This window comes from Penicillium cinerascens (genome assembly GCF_028974065.1).
Source record: "Penicillium cinerascens strain IBT 15544 chromosome Unknown contig_16_segment0_segment0, whole genome shotgun sequence".
Classification (NCBI taxonomy): domain Eukaryota; kingdom Fungi; phylum Ascomycota; class Eurotiomycetes; order Eurotiales; family Aspergillaceae; genus Penicillium; species Penicillium cinerascens.
This window is the reverse complement of record NW_026695286.1, coordinates 2,574,019-2,591,805: the sequence shown is the minus strand read 5'-3', so window position 1 is coordinate 2,591,805 and position 17,787 is coordinate 2,574,019. Positions and strand designations below refer to the sequence as shown.

At 51.3% G+C, this 17,787-nt stretch overlaps 5 protein-coding genes across 5 annotated transcripts; 3 read left to right on the top strand and 2 right to left on the bottom strand.

The window, feature by feature from the left end:
* Positions 1–205: 205 nt before the first annotated feature.
* Positions 206–2,629, top strand: N7498_000958 (fungal specific transcription factor domain-containing protein; the record flags this gene model as incomplete). The annotated part of the gene is made up of 9 exons (XM_058448021.1): positions 206–242; positions 307–352; positions 412–539; positions 613–820; positions 877–1,447; positions 1,504–1,542; positions 1,598–1,666; positions 1,722–1,963; positions 2,014–2,629. 9 exons carry the CDS (start codon positions 206–208, stop codon positions 2,627–2,629), a joined length of 1,956 nt encoding a protein of 651 aa, XP_058313432.1.
* Positions 2,630–3,435: 806 nt separating this feature from the next.
* N7498_000957 (uncharacterized protein) lies at positions 3,436–3,794 on the bottom strand (the record flags this gene model as incomplete). The annotated part of the gene is made up of 2 exons (XM_058448020.1): positions 3,436–3,445; positions 3,496–3,794. The coding sequence occupies 2 exons, from the start codon at positions 3,792–3,794 to the stop codon at positions 3,436–3,438; spliced, it is 309 nt and encodes a 102-aa protein (XP_058313431.1).
* A 634-nt stretch (positions 3,795–4,428) lies between these two features.
* Positions 4,429–6,598, top strand: N7498_000956 (tRNA lysidine(34) synthetase; the record flags this gene model as incomplete). Its single annotated transcript, XM_058448019.1, has 3 exons — positions 4,429–4,567; positions 4,613–4,786; positions 4,842–6,598. 3 exons carry the CDS (start codon positions 4,429–4,431, stop codon positions 6,596–6,598), a joined length of 2,070 nt encoding a protein of 689 aa, XP_058313430.1.
* A 252-nt stretch (positions 6,599–6,850) lies between these two features.
* On the bottom strand, positions 6,851–11,531 carry N7498_000955 (putative Rho guanyl nucleotide exchange factor; the record flags this gene model as incomplete). The annotated part of the gene is made up of 2 exons (XM_058448018.1): positions 6,851–7,411; positions 7,467–11,531. The coding sequence occupies 2 exons, from the start codon at positions 11,529–11,531 to the stop codon at positions 6,851–6,853; spliced, it is 4,626 nt and encodes a 1,541-aa protein (XP_058313429.1).
* Positions 11,532–12,729: 1,198 nt separating this feature from the next.
* N7498_000954 (Sec7 domain-containing protein) lies at positions 12,730–17,672 on the top strand (the record flags this gene model as incomplete). The annotated part of the gene is made up of 5 exons (XM_058448017.1): positions 12,730–14,958; positions 15,012–15,152; positions 15,207–15,991; positions 16,046–16,391; positions 16,449–17,672. 5 exons carry the CDS (start codon positions 12,730–12,732, stop codon positions 17,670–17,672), a joined length of 4,725 nt encoding a protein of 1,574 aa, XP_058313428.1.
* Positions 17,673–17,787: the final 115 nt, after the last annotated feature.

Below are 17,787 nucleotides of genomic sequence, written 5' to 3'. Positions count from 1 at the left end.
GGGGACGTCATGATCTTTAACCCCCGTCCTTCTGCAACTACAAGCATCTTACTCTCATTATAATAAGTTTTGGTTCATTATTGGTTCAATCTAATCTCAATCTAGTCTTCGCCCGAAACCAAATCTCTCAGTGGGTTTCGACTCTTCAAGTAGGTGGTCACACTTTATTCGAGAAACTTAGCCTCCACACCAAAAGGAGCAAGGAATGCCACGAATATCGAAGCCCCCTGTCAAGGCCGCCTGTCTTTCATGGTGAACAAATTCTCGTTGCCGATTGTCTAACAGACACTAATTGTGCTTTTTCAGTCGATCTACAAAGACTCGTTGTGACGGACAGCAGCCCTGCAGGCCTGTAAGTGGACGATTATCCACAACTACGAATAGTCAGGCTAATTATATACCTGGTCCTAGTGTTCCAACAAGGATAGGGGTTGTACGTATCAGCCCAGTCGCCGAGGCGGCCCCCGAAGAGGAATTCGCTATGCCGAAGCACAGCGACACCGCGCTGATCATGGCGATCCACGGCCTCAATGCAGCCCGTCAGATTTCACTGACAACCTCGGTGAGGCTTACTGCAAAACAATATCAAATATTGTATCTAACTATGGAAAGATTCCTTTTTGGATGATATGATCGGCCTAGTATCTCCATTTGCAGGTGTCCACAACCTCGATCTTGCTCCAGATTCTCTTCCCGATGAAAGTGAATCTCGTCAGCCTTGGGGCCAGCTCACGCCCAGCACAGATGGCCCCTTTGCATCTGTCTCCATTCCTGACTCGGAGCCTTCGGCTGTTCGGGCTTATCTATGCGAAGAGGACATGTAAGGAGCCAAACCATGGAATTTGAGCCCCAAACATATGCTAATGGCCGAAAAAGTACCAATGCCTACTATATCTACATCCACCCATATCTTCCATTACTGCCACCTTCGCCTACATCACAGTATCAAGACCAGCCCAGTCTAACTCGACTACCAAATGAGACCGCAGAACCAACGAGGGCCGATTTGCCCTATTGGCCAAAGTCTTCCCTGGGTCTCGCGCTGTCAGCATTACTCGTGCTGATACCGTCTTCGCAAGACGCATCCCCAATGTCAGACATGAGCATTTTTGCTCGGCGATCATATGCACAACTATTTGCCCAGGCCGCACTGGCGAGTGTGGAAAGAGATACCGATGACCTAGGACCTGGATTGAATTTTGCTACCCCTAGGGCTGGAATGTCTGAACATAAGTCTCCACTGCATCCCCAGGTACCCTCTAAGCTGGATCCAATCTTAGCTATAGTGGTACTTGCCATATACGAGTACTGTCAGCGAGGAAATGTGTCCCGAATGCGTTCCCGGATCAACCAGGCCGTCACCGCCGCGATGGATATTTCTCTTCACGCTTTAGGACCCACAGAGTCAGCGCACTCGGAGGCGCAAAGACGGACGTGGTGGATTACGGTGAGTCAACTGCGTGACTATGTATTCGTGATCATTGTTGCTAACCTATTCGCCAGATGTTCATAGCTTACCTATCATCAAATCTTCATCTTACAGTATGCTTGTCATTCCTACTTCAATTGTCGTCTTCCACTGACGGTTTAAATATAGCCGCCTGTCATCACTTTGGATGATCCACGAATCACAACTCCTTATCCACAATTTGATGTGGACTTAGAGGTATCCCACGAGTCTCTAAATCCATAATGCTCAAGATGTGCTAATGTGTCTCAAGCCTTGGGAATTCCTGATGCAATCACAGAAGAATCTCTTCGCATCAAATCGAATGATCAACAACATCGAGCGTATGGATGAGGCGGCACAACCAGATCGTAGCGACCAAATCAAGAAACTAGATTTCCAGATTTCCATTTTGATGACTGAATCAGATCGCAGTCTCCGAGTAACATTTGGTCAAGAAGGCGAAGCACCAATTGCCGAAAATATATGGAGACTGGGTCGGATTATCACCTATACGTGAGCTCCCTTCGAAAAGAAACCTACGTAACATACTAATGGCCTCGCAGTGCTCGATGTCGACTTCACCGTTTCAGGGCATTCATGAACATTCCGCTTTTTCTGGATAAATACTGTCATCTTCCCTCCATAAACAACGACGTCTCCAACTCCACGCCTTCACCAACATGGGTGGCGGATCGTGAATCCTCATTCCCATTCACCGAACAAGAATCCTCCAACATCTGCCTCAAGGCATCTCTGGTGGTTGCAACGGCTTTTCGCAATTTGACATACCCAGATCCCCAGAGACAGTCTTACGAGGGAGGTCCTCTGACAGGACGGTCGATGCCAATATCTGGGGGATCTCCACGCAGATATCCCCACACCATCCCGTTCTTCGCTTGCTGTGCGATGCAGAACTGCTATGCTCTTTTGATGCTCTTTCACAAAGTGCGCGCGTGTCTAGCGACGGATCGTCTGGCAACCTGCTATCATCTTCTTAATAAACCCGAGCCTGCAACCGAGGCCTCGGATGCGGAGCGTTTGACTGAAGAACTTCGGCATGGGGTGGAATTTCTTGGGGTTTCGATGAAATCAGACATTATTTTCGAGGGCGTTGGAGGTATGGGACGCGAGATTGAACATGCGTATCTGGCTGCATTTCCGGATGCTGCCGAGTTCTGAAGCGAATGTTGCTTCTGGTTGTCCATGGCCATGTCACGATGGATGTTCCATTTCAATCACGACCTCATAAAGTATATTCTGAATTGTGTCAGGTCTACTTTATTTGAATAAATGCTTGTTTACGGGGATCAACGAGTCCTGGCCCGTCAGTATTCGCTGAACATTCTTCATCGAGATTCTCTCGAATCCAATCCGAGTCTCGGCAGCGCTTCCAGCCGTGTGGGCAGTCAACCTAGAAGACAAATACGATTAGCATCCCATCATAAAACATCGGGAAGACCCATACGTAACGTTTCTCATCTTTACCAGCCCCTTGTTCACATGAGGCTCATTTTCATGAACATCCAAACTAACAACAGACAAGTGTCCCGAGTTTAAAGCATCCACCAACGCAGCTTCATTGAGACGCTCCCAGCCTGGAAACGAGAGACATTCGGTGCTTTGCAATACGTGCTGGTCTGCACGGGAGCTTCCATCAGCCACTGGATAAGGCGGCTGGAAGAGATCGATGCCATCTTCTATAAGACCAGTCCGATTGTTGCAGGTACCGAGTGGGCAAAGAAGGGCAAGTTTGAAACTGACCACCTGGATCAGATGGTAGACAACATTGAGAGTGCAGTGCAAAGGCTGAGACAAATTACGTTGAGGACCTTTCTACGGCGTAGCTAGACTGTGTTTGATAAAGGCTGCCACTTGAGCTCCGAACAAATGGATTTGATATTTCTGTCCATGACCTTATCAACTTGTAAATTCACCCTTTGAAATCCAATTCTTCTCGAAAACTGAAATCTTTTCCCGTGCAGATCTTATTGATTGCTAGAATCAATTAGCATTCTAGCCTTTGGACCCACCAAGAAAGCACTTACAAGGGAATAACCTCGACGGATTGAAAGTCCTGTCCCTGAGTATAGCAGCCATTGCCACCACTCTGATGGAAAACGTCGCAAGCGTAGCCGCTCGAGCCTATGAAGTGAAGGTCATCGGCCATGTTCTCGACAAGGATGGAGCCCACGGGCTCGGGCAGCGAGATGCAGCCAATGGTGGTAGTCAGAGAGATATCCCAGCCTGTAGAGTGAGTACACTTGTCATCGCTGAAAGTAGTGATGTTCCAGGCAGCCGCCATGGAGACGGAGCCGGCGACGAGAAAGGCGAGGGAGAATTTCATTGTGAAAAATGATGGGATGATGTGGTTCAAATAGTCCGATTCCAAGGTTTTTTGATTATTCTGGGCGGGGTAGATGTCCCTTCTTATACCTTTCCGTTATCTCCAATGGGAATACAGCGGACCTATGTTTGCCAGATGAGCTGAGCTCACCTCTCAGGCGTCCATATGTCCAAGATTGACTTCCTATCCCCATCTCGAAAAAAAAAGAACAGACCTGTCAAGATACAAGTAATCCCCGAAGTTGCAAAGGCTACTACGTAGATCGAGGCGAAGTACCGTGTCTAAGACATTGGTATTATTTTTAGGCCCGGGCAGCCTGAAACGCAAGGGCTTATGTCGGTCAGAACCAGCACAGGCCAATGGGTGGCAGGGTGCTTTGAATCACTCAAGACACTGACGTATACAGCGTTCACCTTGGGCTGCAGTGATGCTCATATCGAGCTAAGCCATAATTGGTTTACACTGTTTTCAATTTGGGATTTTATGTCGCGGGGGTGAATGTGGTGATTTTAAAATGCGAATAGCTGGCTTCGAACCGCGGACGTGAAATGGCGGACGGAAGGTCAATGCACCCGCGAATGGAGAGAAGTCAATGTGAAGGGGCCAACCTTCTCCCGCAGGTATCACAACCTCCATGGCTCCGCGGATTGGCATTTCGGTGTCCCAATTCGCCGAGCAGCTCTACCGGGCATGGATGACTCCGCGAGGGGTCACCTATGCAGCGGACCGGAGAGTATTGAACCATGACCTAGTGACGCTGCCATGGAAAATCGGTATGATTGCCCTCCATCTAGATCGATCAAAGCTAATTGGGTCAGGTCTCGCCATCAGCGGCGGTGCCGATTCCATGGCCCTCGCGTACCTGTGCAAGCAGTTAGAACAAACGGCTGACCCCGGAGTGGTCTCCTTTACAGCTTTCGTGGTGGATCATCGAGCTCGCCCGGAGAGCAGCCAAGAGGCCAACACGGTGGCCGGCTGGCTACGAGATATGGGTATGTCCTTCATTGAATTTTCAATGCTATCTCTTCCTCGACTAACACTACTTAGGTATCAAAACAAAGATTCTTGAGCTGGACTGGTCTTCCACTTCTGCACGCTCACACTCAAAGGGGGCAAACGCCGATCCTGTGAAGATGCCATTTGCGTTTGAAACCAGTGCTCGTAAGCTGCGGTATCAGGCCCTCGGTAAAGCTTGCCTACAGGATGACATCAAGACCCTCTTGCTTGGTCACCATAGGGATGATAATGTTGAAACAGTCATCTGGAGACTCTGTACTGGAGCTCGTGGGACTGGTCTTGGGGGAATCTCCGAGGTATCGCGAATTCCCGAATGCTACGGCCTTTGGGGGATTGCCGAGGGTTGTTCCCATGCAGAACTCCTTGGAACACGAAGCAGCGACGCTCTTCCGGTACGGGTTAGTATTGAAGAGAAGAACAGAGGTAAAATCGAATTCCACTCTCCATCAAAACCACCGGACGCTCGGAATCCGCTTCCTGGGCGCCATACTAAAAATCATCCACCATGGATCTCTTTACAACCGCCATTGACCTCTTCACCACTTTTGACGGCAACTGGGGGCATTTTTCTTTGTCGACCACTTCTTTCTTTCCCCAAGACTCGGCTAGTCGACACCTGCATAGAGAACAAGGTTCCCTTCGTGTCCGATCCGACTAATTTCGACCCTACCCTCACAACCCGCAACACTATCCGACACCTGCTCTCTAAGAATGCCTTGCCCCGCGCATTTCAATCCGCATCTATCCTTTCTCTCATCGAGGCGGGCCAACATACTCTCAAAAGAACAGAAGATCTTTCTAACGAAGTGCTCGCATCACGATGTCGTCTCCTCAACCTCAATCTCAAAACGGGAAGTATGGCCATTGAATTCAAGGACGCACCTGGATCAACAGATACCGCGCGGGATGAAGATTCCAACCCCGTTGGATCCCGGATACTTTCAACTGCCATGCGCCGTGTGACGGACTTGATCGCCCCTTGCTCTGCAAACCATTATCCCTTGAGCCATTATGAGCCATTTGTGTCCAAAATTTATCCTGATGTCAGGGGCGCCGAGTCTCGAGCCAAGTACCTCAAAGACAGAAAGCCCTTCGTGGCGGGAGGTGTGTTGTTTTGCCCCCTCAAACCGCAATCCAAGTTGGACCCTACGGACCCAACCACGCCCGCAGCCTTGGTTTCCATACCTGGCAAAAATACCTGGCAACTCTCCCGCGCACCATATATGCGGAAACGGTTACCCAAAACTCAATTTGAGCCGGATACTTGGACACTATGGGATGATCGTCATTGGTTGCGGTTCACCATGGTACCCGACTCTGAACTCAATGGCCCTGAGTACCGCAGCTTAAAACCGCCTTCTCTCGTTGTTCGTCCTTTCGAACGCTCTGATCTCGAGAGGATCCGCTACGAAGACGGAACGCTAGCGGGAAAGTACGGCAGAGTAGCTCCTAAAGCCAGCTATGTCTGGAAATGGGTTCAGGAAATACTTGCGTTGGAGGCTTCTGGTCCAGTCCGGGAAACCGTTCCCGTGCTGACATTGAAGGAATCGAGTCCATCTGGAAATGTGGAGACTCCTGAGCAGCTATTATTGCTACCAACTATCGGCATGTGTCTATCCGGCATGAAACGTGGGCCGGCCTTTAATGAGATGAACATCTATTGGAATGGGTTTTGGTGGAAAATGACATGGGATTGGAATTACAAAATGATTGACACCGATGCAGTGCGCCTGATGGGCGGACCAGATGTGAGTGATAAGCCTACTGGGTATGGTACAGAAGTCTAGACAACATAAGAAGCGCTGCAAAGTCGATCTCCGGAGCTATGCATGACCCAAAACCATTTGTCCGTGGGGTCTGGAATGTGACAAGGAAATGGACTCAATGAATACAGTGTAGAAAAGACCCCTTGTACATGCAAATAGAGGATAGACAAAGGAAAGAAAGTTTGTGGTATCACGGAAGAAGAATGAAAAGACAGGTGATGGTGGTACGTGACGGGCGAAAAAAGGGAATGTGGCGGCTGCGTTTAGTGTCGATCATAGCTCGCTCGCCTTCAAAAGAGCAACAGCAGCCTGCTGGGCTCGGAGGCCTCCGGCCTCTCTCTTCAGTCGAAAGTTTTCTTTCTTGAGGCGACCAATTTCTTCCAGCGCATTGGACAGCTGAGACTTCAGGGCGTCTTCAGCGCTCCCAGATCGAACATCCCGGGAGATCTTGCTGAGCTCGGAGTTGAATCGATCATAGAGAGCTTCATTTTCGGCACTGGCTTCTCGGTATAGCTCATCCAGCTTCTTGACCCGCTTCTCACTCAGGACCAAAGAGGACTCTAAGTCTCTCTCCAATGCTGATGTTCGTCCATTGCATTCTCCGGAGAGTTGGTCGAAACGCGCTTCAAGAGTCCGCATGCGAGCTTCAAGGGAAGCACTTGCGCCCGAAGAGATATCAGCGCCTGGAGAACCCATGGCCGGCTCCACGCCGGATTGCTTGCTTGGCGTGAGTCTCAGAGCATGTAATTCGTCACCGATAGCCCTAAGCTCGTCTCGTATACCAAGCTGAGCGGTAGCTTGAGACCTCTTCTCGTTATAAACACGCTCACGAAGCTATTCAAGACAATTTAGCTTTCATTCCAACCCACCTTCATTGAGGAAGACTAACCTTTTGTGGACTTTGCATCCGCAGTTTCTGCGGCTTTTGAGGCGAAGAGGACTGGGGCCGTTTGCTATCCGTGCTGTTGACTGTTGATCGCTCTCGGAGGCCCACGGTCCGCTGAGGAATGCTGGTAGCGCGAGATCGCCTTTTATTTTCCTGGTTTGGTGATTCCGGAATGTGTGGCTTGTTCTTGGCTGCACGATCCGCCTGTGGTACCTTGGGATCAATATTTTCCTTTCTACTCGGAGTGGAAGGCCGTGGAGGTGACATCCTTCGAATAGGAGACCCCAGGCGAATGGAAGAGTACGCTTTCGCGGGCGATGTGCTCCTGCTAGGTGAAGCAGTTTGATAACTGCTTTGCGGCCTTGGTTGGCTGGTTGGCGTTGTTACTTCCGCGCGTGGGATATTAGATGGAGTCACCGGTCGCAACGGATGGGTTGGGGAGACTTCAGATGCATCAGACAGGGCTGTTGGAGGGCGTAAGTCTGACAGCGAGCTTCTGCGCTTTCTGCGGAACTTGACTACCCCATCCTGTGAGATTTCAGGGACAGACGACAGGGACTGCGGCTGACCATAGCCAGTTCCCGGCCGTGAGATCTGTTCCTCGGATGAAAATCCGTAGGGGCGATCGCGTGAGGCAGGTCGAAAAAAGCCTAGGCGAGAGTCCACATCGGTGGACTTGGAACGTGTCAAATGTCCCCTGGGGGTGGTAGGCTCTGAATCCGTAGGACTCTGTCGCTTGCTAAGAGTTCGCAGGATTGATGCGACCTTGCTCTCTCCTTCGCTCCTCTGACTCTCCTTATGGAGGCCAAACCCGAAGCGCTTTCGGAATGATGAACTATTTGAGCCCATTGACCCAGTGTTTGCTTGTGAGGTCTTGCCCTGATCACAACCCAGAGTTCCCTCGACTGAGGCGCCACCGGGGATAAATTCTTCGAAGAGATTGTCAAAGTCATCGACTAGTCGGTCCAAGAGCGAAACGTGTTGGACGGGATCTCCTTCCTCCGTGAGAACCTCGGCGAAAGCCATGGTCAAGGCTCCCCTATCCCCGTCATTACCAGAGGCGTCAAGCAACTCGGCAAGCAATCGAATGATGGCGGCCAGAGCACGGCGATTCTGCGGGCTGATGTCCACCAAGAACTTCTTAAATTGCTCATCAAAGTCCCGAGGGAACATGGTGTCAAACTGACTCTGTAGTAACTTCAACGACGACACTGCCAAGACGGGACCCATGCTCATCTTCCAGGCATTTTTCATGAAGGTCTCGAAGGCGACAAACAAAGTGTCAACAGGCACCTCCGCGGCAGACTGAAGCTTGCTTGGGTCTTCCAGCAGGACATTGTAAAGCTCATTAACTGGGACACGATCCGCGTAGTCTCGAGCCCGGAGCATACGACCAAGAATGTTCCCGCTTCGAGATTGTAAGGAAAGCACGTAGGCTGCAAACGTTTGTTCCAGGGATCCAAGCTGGCTATCGGGTCCCTTGAGGGCGGTCACTCCAGCTCCTGGTGCTTTGCTCGGGCTTTCTTCTTTTTCTTTTTCTTTGCTGGGAAATGTAGATGGCAAAGTATTGGATCTGGCATGCTGGGGTCTAGGAGGTGGCATCTTCGGGAATTCACCCAGCAGAGATGCTGAATTCGGTGTCTTCAAGGTCGGGACATTGTCGCGACTACCTCCCAGAAGGTTGGATATCAACTTGGTAGGCGAAGGCGGACGGAAGCCGCGTGAAGACTTGACTTGCAAAATTAAATTAGTCGTAATGGAACGAAGGATTTCGAAATTTGAATGAACCAGAGGTCTCATCACTTTTGGATTTCGAGGGCTGTGCAGAGACGAGAGTAGGCTTTGCAGACGTCGTGACATGGTCGGGATGAAGTTATCCACAGTGACAAAGTCCGTGTATGGGCCACCAACGACAGAATCAATATCCATTCTGTACTGGTCACCGTTAGGCGGAGAGATCGAAATAATCATTTCCAAATCGGTGCTTTGGAGCATCTGGGTGCACTTTGCCTTGGGAGTGTCGAAGAGTAATCGAATTGGGGACGCCTGGGCTTCATTGATTGCAGCGCCTTGGCCATCCTCACACACGCAGGCTAAAATATTTGCATTGCCTGTTGGTGCAGGAGGGCTACGGAGGGTCCATTTGCCTCCCTCTCGCTCTTGCTCTGGAAACCTGCCCTCGATCTTCGCTTTGGTGACTTCTTCAATGAGACGGCTGGCTCTTCCTTCGTACATCGCAGTCAGCTCTAAAGCAAGGAGATCATGCTCGCCATCCATAGAACTAGATTTGGGCTTGTATGAGGCGGGTACAATGAACAACAACCGGCCAGAGGCTGACTGCATGCAACGAATAGCGTGAAGCTCCAGGACCTGTACAACCTTGAGTTCCGATGCCGGTAGGGACATGGACGTATCGTTGGTTGAGGAAGCTGCATTATCGATATCGGCCAACACTGCGCGCGCAGTGGCTCGGCTTTCGAGAGGCTTTGCGAGCAGTACCAGACAGTTCTTGTAAAGAAGCATAATTCCCGCGGCCGAGCCTGGGGCCTGTATATCTACTTGATAAGGTGGTGCAATCTCGTTGACATCGACGGCTGTGATCAAACGACCATCAGGGAACTTATTCGCCGGCCATCCATCCACGAGCTCTCTCAATCGTTTGAGACTTTGTGCATGTGCGGATGGAGAAGAATTGTCTAGAGCACAGATGTCCTTAACAATGTCCCGAGCTTTCAGAAGCGGTCGCACAGCTGGGTGTACCAGGGGCAAGCTTCCAGTCATGGTATCAATCAACAAACTGTAACGAGGAAGTCGCTGAACAGGTTCCATCAGCAAAGATCTTAACCTCTGCTCTCCGGTCTCATACACCCGCTTTGAGAAGCTGGAGCCTTTGTCTTTCATGAACGAATTGAGCGTCTGCGTAAATCCAGTGTGGGCACGCATATAGTTCGCATAGGGCTGCGAGAATTGTGGAAGCCAGTCGAGCAACGCCCTCGCAAACGTCACAGCACCAAGTGAATCCCGATTCTCTCTCCGATGATGGCCGGACCCTGGGAGTTCAGTGTCTTGACTGATATCTTCGATGGCATCCTTTTCGGTCTCGTCAAGCACTTGTCGAATGACATCTAGAAAACCAAGATTGACTTCCAGGATTTCGTTCAAGCACGGTGGAAAGAGGGCAGCCAACGATGCTTCATCAGGGCTGGTACTGGAGGCGCCCTTGACTTGAGCTTTTTGCCGGAATTCATCTGCCACTTCGTGTACAAGAGAATACAGTTTAGCAACGTATCTCTCTTCTGTGTCAACAAGCTCACACATGGTGAGACGAAGAGCTTCTTTCTGACTTCGCGTGAAGACTCTCGATTTGCTGACATTGGTCGGTTGTGAAGGCGCACGTTTGAGTCGTGAGGTTGGCAAAAACATCGGGTCGCCAAAAGCAGATATGAGGGGTGTGTAGGGGCCATATTCGAGGGATTGAGTTTCCTCGATGTCGGATCCCGCACTGCTGCGCCGCTCGGGCTTTTGAATAGTGCCTGCAGGCAAGACGACGTCGATATCGGTCCAGGAAACTCTGCGATCCTGGTAAGCACTGCGAATGTCGCGCACAATCTCTGTTGAATCTTCCACCCTTATCATGCGATTGGCCAAATCAGCGGCATGGACGGCATCAAACGGTTTCAGAATCTTGCCACCTTGTCTGGCAGCACGGGTCGTCTCTGTCAGACAGTGTTTGAGCGGGTCCGACAACTCGGTGAAGTATTTTAGCATGCTGACAGCAAGCCCACGGGCCACTTCGTCGCCTTGTTTATCGCGGGGTAGATGATTGACTGCGGCATACACCGAAGCAGCTGGGGATATCGTGAAGCGCGGGTAGCTCTGAAAGCCAGCGGGTGTGAATATATGCGCCTGAATGCGCGAGCTGCTTATGGTGGCATTTACAGTCGCAACGGGGCCGTAGAAGACGAGAATTGAGGAGAGATACTGATCGACGGTATGGTAGAGACTGAGATATTCCAAAGGAAGGTCCGACAACGAGGTGCCCGCAGGCGCTGTTGCGTTGACTGCCATGGCGCAAACGCACTTGCGGCAAGTGTGCGCTTCGTGGGAAGGCGTGATCGCGTGGATTGGGTTCGCCGAAGTTGAGAGACGGCAGGATCGACACGGCGACAACGAAGCGCACAGTTTCAAGGAAAGGTTCTAGTCGCGGTGAGAGGATGTCAACAACCCATGTGAGGGGAAGTTGCGGTGGACTGATAGAGGTCGCAACGCTCGTGGGCCCCCTCCATGGAACTGTGTCGGCGGCAGCGCTCAATCGACGAGCGGACACATGGAGCGGGGAATACGAGGCAAACAGAGGGATCTTGGAGGCGTGAGGAGAGAATGTTTTGGCGCGCGGGGGATAAATGATACCGCAGCGATAGCGCGATAACTGGGGCCTGGTCTTAGCGCCAGCGGCTCATCGGAGGATCTTTGTTTACGTTTGTCGGGCCAACGCGGGTCACCTCGTCTACCCTGCAAGGCTCAGATCTGACAAGTCACATTCGCTCGCTTCGAAATGTACTCTATCGTGTGAACAGGTACCTACCCTCTAGCTCTCTCCATAGAGTTTACCGTCTTCGTGGTAGGGAGCCGATCATTTATTCATCCCACGAGATCGACAATCAGTACAGGACAGGGTTCACCAGATCTCCGAATTTTTAAGCATAATGTCAGATCTCGAGAATGGGTCAAACAAAGGCATAGTTTGAAGTCGCAGACATGGGAACAATGCAATTATCTACCTAACGAGGTCGGTGGTTGGCCTGTCTTGGTTGACGACTCCGAAAGCAGATGTATATAAACAAAAGGTCTCGGATATAGCAACGCAATACTACATCGTCCTATAGCTAGCTAGGCACACTTGAGTCTACAAGTGATTCAATATTCCATCTAATGATGGATTTATTTTCAGCTTTATCGAGTATTATATACCTACTACTGCATACACAGCTCAATAATGTACTTATCTAGCGCCTGGGCGAGTCAGGATCAACGCTGCACATAATTTAGTGTTGTAACCATATTTCGAGTATTAAATCATATTAGGTGTGACAATACCGTATATTACGTATATTACGTATTGACCCCCTGACGAAGGCGGTGACCAAGCGGGGAACACGCTAAGCCGCAAGAGGCAAGTAGCAGCCATCGAGAGACCAGCTGTTTGTTCACGAGTTCACGGTGACACCACAGAGCGCATCTCCCGCTCGAGATGCTCGATTCCACCATGTCCGATCCTCTCCCCATAGCCATCGACCCCGTGGCTCTCGTGACCACAGAATGCATTACGGTCACCTCGTCCATGCGAAAGCATGCCCGTTGGGCGCACTCCTCCGTCTCCGCCATCCTGGGCGGCAATGGAGGGTCTCGTGTCTATGAGCGGGATACATCTGCGCCGCCTAGCCCGCGCAAGAGCAGTCAATCGTCCCGTGTCGATGACGACCATGCCCTGGCAAACCGATGGGGCCTGCGAGGGAAGAAGGGCAAGAGCATGCAGGACAACCCGTTGATATCGGCCTTCACCCGTCTGCGGAGTGACCTCAATGGCTGCAAAGACATCCGTTCCTTCGATACGCCGGCCCTACTCCATCCATTCCTGCAGGTCATCCGTTCCTCCTCGACCTCCGCCGTCATTACCTCTCTCGCCTTGGTCGCCATCACTAAGTTCTTTTCATACAACATCATCAATCGAAACTCGCCGCGGCTCCCAATGGCTATGCAGCTGCTCTCTGCAGCAATTACGCATTGTCGGTTCGAGGCGAGCGACTCTTCAGCGGACGAGATCGTGCTTCTGAGGATTCTGAAGTTGATGGAGGGCATGCTCTCTCGGCCGGAAGGAGAGCTGCTGGGTGATGAGAGCGTCTGTGAGATGATGGAAACGGGATTGAGCATGTGCTGTCAAGGCCGCCTGTCGGAGGTGTTGCGCAGATCCGCAGAGATGGCTATGGTCAACATGTGCCAAGTCATTTTCATGCGCCTGTCGCACCTCGATCAAGAGGTCTCACTAGGACCGGCTTCGTTTGCGGACGAAAATGTCAAGTCCGAAGCAACGAAATTGAAGATGGATCCTTCTGTCAATGGCGATACTGTGACATCGCAACACCAGTCCGCCATGAGCTCCGATACAGCAGCCGCCGAACGGGCCAGCACCAGTCGAGAAGGGTCTCCCGAGCAGCCGGGGAGCGCAACCGCTGCGGCTGCACCTCCAAACCCGGATGATGACACTGAGACCGAGATTAAACCGTATTCTTTGCCGTCTATCAGAGAACTGTTCCGTGTATTGATCGATCTTCTGGATCCTCACAATCGACAACATACAGATACCATGCGAGTGATGGCTCTCCGAATCATTGATGTCGCCTTGGAAGTGGCTGGTCCCTCTATCGCTCGACACCCTAGCTTGGCTGTTTTGGCCAGAGATGATCTCTGCCGATATCTCTTCCAGTTGGTCCGATCGGAGCAATTGCCCATTCTCACCGGATCTCTGAGAGTTGCGGGTACTTTGCTCTCGACGTGTCGTTCTGTGTTGAAGCTTCAGCAAGAACTCTATCTTTCATATTTAGTGGCATGCCTCCACCCCCGCGTGGAAATTCCCCGTGAGGCTGGCATCGATCCATCACTGTACGAGGGGGTCCCCCAAGCACCCAAGCTTGTGAAGCAACCATTATCTCAGACGAACAGTGGCAGATCCACCCCAGTTCCGGTGAAAGACCGACAAAAGCTAGGTCTTGAGGGCGGCTCACGAAAGCCCGAGGCACGGGAAGCAATGGTTGAGAGCATAGGTGTCTTGTCGCGCATCCCTAGCTTCATGACGGAGCTCTTTGTCAACTACGACTGTGAAGTTGACCGGGGAGATCTGTGTGAGGATATGATCGGGTTACTCTCCCGAAACGCTTTCCCGGATTCTGCCACATGGAGCACTACAAACGTGCCCCCACTGTGCTTGGATGCTCTGCTGGGCTATGTGCAATTTATTTATGATCGTTTGGACGATGAGCCTGTTCAAGGAGATTATCCCCCACAAGAACTTCTTCGCAGTCAACGGAAAACAAAGAAGATCATCATCAAAGGAGCACAGCTGTTCAATGAGAACCCGAAGAAGGGCATTGCCTATCTTGCAGAGCATGGTATTATTGAAGACCCCAAAAACCCAGTGCTAGTCGCCCGATTCTTGAAAGGGTCGGCGCGTCTGTCAAAGAAAGTGCTTGGTGAATTCATCTCCAAACGTGACAATGAGGAGTTGCTGGGTGCATTTATCGACCTCCTTGATTTCTCGGGGACGAATGTGGTCGAAGCTCTACGAGAGCTGCTGAGTTCATTCCGACTGCCCGGCGAATCGCCGCTTATTGAACGAATCGTGACAACCTTCTCCGAGCATTACACGGAAAAGGCAAAGCCAGAACTCATCGCTGATAAAGACTCGCTATATGTATTGACATACGCCATCATCATGCTCGTAAGATTTCCCCATCTTGGGCAATGGGATCAGGGAAGCTAACACCCATCTAGAACACAGATCTATTTAATCCCAGCGTCAAGCCACAAAGCCGCATGTCATTCCCTGCTTTTGCAAGGAATTTGCGGGGTGTCAATGGCGGTGGTGATTTCACGGAAGAGTTTCTCCAGGAGATTTACGATTCTATTTCAGCGGTAAGGATTGTCTGTGTGGTTGGATATTGGGATTAACAGCTGACTCGTACCCAGAATGAGATCATATTGCCGGAAGAACATGACAACAAGCATGGCTTCGACTACGCCTGGAAAGAAATGCTTCTCAAGTCATCCGGAGCTGGCGAGATGGTTGTGGGCGAAACCAACGTTTATGATGCGGAGATGTTCAAAGCTACTTGGAAACCTGTGGTCGCAACTCTGTCTTATGTTTTCATGTCTGCCTCAGATGACGCAGTCTATTCCCGCGTGGTCAATGGCTTCGACCAGTGTGCCCAGATTGCTGCTCGTTACGGCTTGACGGAGGCATTCGACCGCATCGTCTCTTCCCTTGCATCCATCAGCACCTTGGCGACAACCAAGCCTCCAAGTACAGCACTCAACACGGAGGTCCAGGTGGGCAAAAAGAGCGTTATGGTGAGTGAACTTGCTGTGAAGTTTGGAAGGGATTTCCGAGCACAGCTTGCTACCGTGGTGCTCTTCCGAGTCCTGGCGGGCAATGAATCCACGCCCAAGCAAAGCTGGGAGCATATCGTTCGCATTCTCAGTAATTTATTCATCAATTCTCTGATTCCGCCGCTGGATTCAAAGATCACGGCCGAGCTTGACATCTCCCCAATCCCGCTGCAGCCTCCGTCGCAGGTTGTGGATCGGGATAGAATTGGCAACGAAAGTGGACTGTTGTCTGCATTCACGTCTTACCTGTCGAGCTATGCTGCTGATGACCCCCCTGAGCCTTCCGACGAAGAGCTGGACAACACGCTGTGCACAGTGGACTGCGTGACCGCGTGCTCGATCCCCGAAATTTTGAATAACATTAAGTAAGTTCTCAATACTTTTCGACGTTTCCGATTCAATTATTGACCAGTCTGAAGATCGCTCCCTCTTTCGTCTCTCGAAATGCTTGTTGGAGCTCTGTTGTCTCAGCTCCCCGAAGAGAATGTTCCGGCAGTCATTGTTGTGAAGCCAGAGCGGCCAAGCCCTGTTTCGAGAAGCCCCAATCCTCGTATTGACCCCAACCAGCCCAAATATGATCCGTCGATGATCTTTGCTTTGGAGTTGGCAACTGTCCTCACTCTTCGCGATGAGAAGACCCTGAGTGCTCTTGGCGAGATGCTGGCGACTACTCTTCAAACCATGGTGCGCGATGCAAAGAATCTTCATCCGCTGAGCGTATCTCGCATCGTCTCGTATCTACTCAATCTTCTGCGACTCAGCCACGTAAGTTCTCTCGAAAGCAGAACGTCTCCAATCCATTACAGCTAACAAAATTTACAGGACCAGGATTTCATGCGAGTACCAGTCGTGCTGCACGCTATCTCTGGATACGACCAAGATATCCTGGAGATGGTTGCTGCGCCTATAGTGAAGGGCCTTGCCCGTTGTGTTGCACACACGGGTCGCCTAAGGAACGAGATCACCATCTCCCCAGACTTCTGGTCAATCTTGCAGAGGCTGCACCAGCATGAAGAGGCCGCACCGATGGTGTTCGAGCTGCTTCAAAGCATCGCTGAATCTATGCCTGACATTGTGACACCCGATAACTACGAATCTGCTGTGACCCTCGCGAATGACTTCGTCAGTGCTGCACACGTGGGGTCTATTAACGAACGCCAAAGAGATATACAGGCTCGGCGGACCAAGGGCGTCAAGCCCCCCAAACCTACCGAGAACCCAGTCGTCACTCGTGGCATCAAGGCTATTGGACTGATCTATCATCTGACTGGACGGGTCCCCATGTTGATCAAGCAGTCTCATCTCGAGGAACGTGAAGCTTGGGCTGCCTATTGGTCTCCCATTTTCCAATCCTTAACCAGCCAATGTGTCAATCCCTGCCGGGACATTCGACACCACGCAATCTCCACCCTGCAACGATCTCTCCTGTCCGCTGATCTTGTGTCCAGCGATGACAAGGAATGGTCCACCATCTTCGATGAAGTGCTGTTCCCTCTCGTCCTGCGTCTTCTCAAGCCGGAGGTCTACCACTCTGACCCTAATGGCATGGGCGAAACCCGTGTTCAGGCCGCGACATTGGTCTGCAAGATCTTCCTGCGGTTCTTGGACCAGCTTCCCAATCGCGAGGGTATGCTCCCTCTCTGGCTCAAGATTCTGGATATCCTAGACCGCATGATGAACTGTGGCCAGACCGACAGCCTGGAGGAAGCGATCCCCGAGAGTTTGAAGAACATTCTTCTAGTCATGGCTGACGGCGGCTACCTCGTGCCACCATCCCAGGATCCCAGCAAAGAAGAAATGTGGAATGAAACTCGCAAACGTCTTGGCCGCTTCCTGCCAGACCTCTTTGTCGAGATTTTCCCCGAGGCAGGCCAGGAAACAGAGAAGTCGCAGCCAGCCTCTGCTATCAACTCTCCTGCCCAGCCGGCCAGCGATGCGGGCAAGAAGAGCGAGGAGACAGAGGCCCCGCCTAATGGCATCGCGGAAGACGGAGACACCAGCCTTGCCGAGAGCCAAGCAGCTTCTCAGGAAGAGGCTTCTTCGTAGGAGCCAAGTCAACTACCGGTGTGCTTCGGTCTACTTTCCTCCGCCCTTTTGCATTTACATACAGAATAGCGTGGGGTGCAGGCTTGGTTTTATTCCCCCATCATTGTCTCTTGTC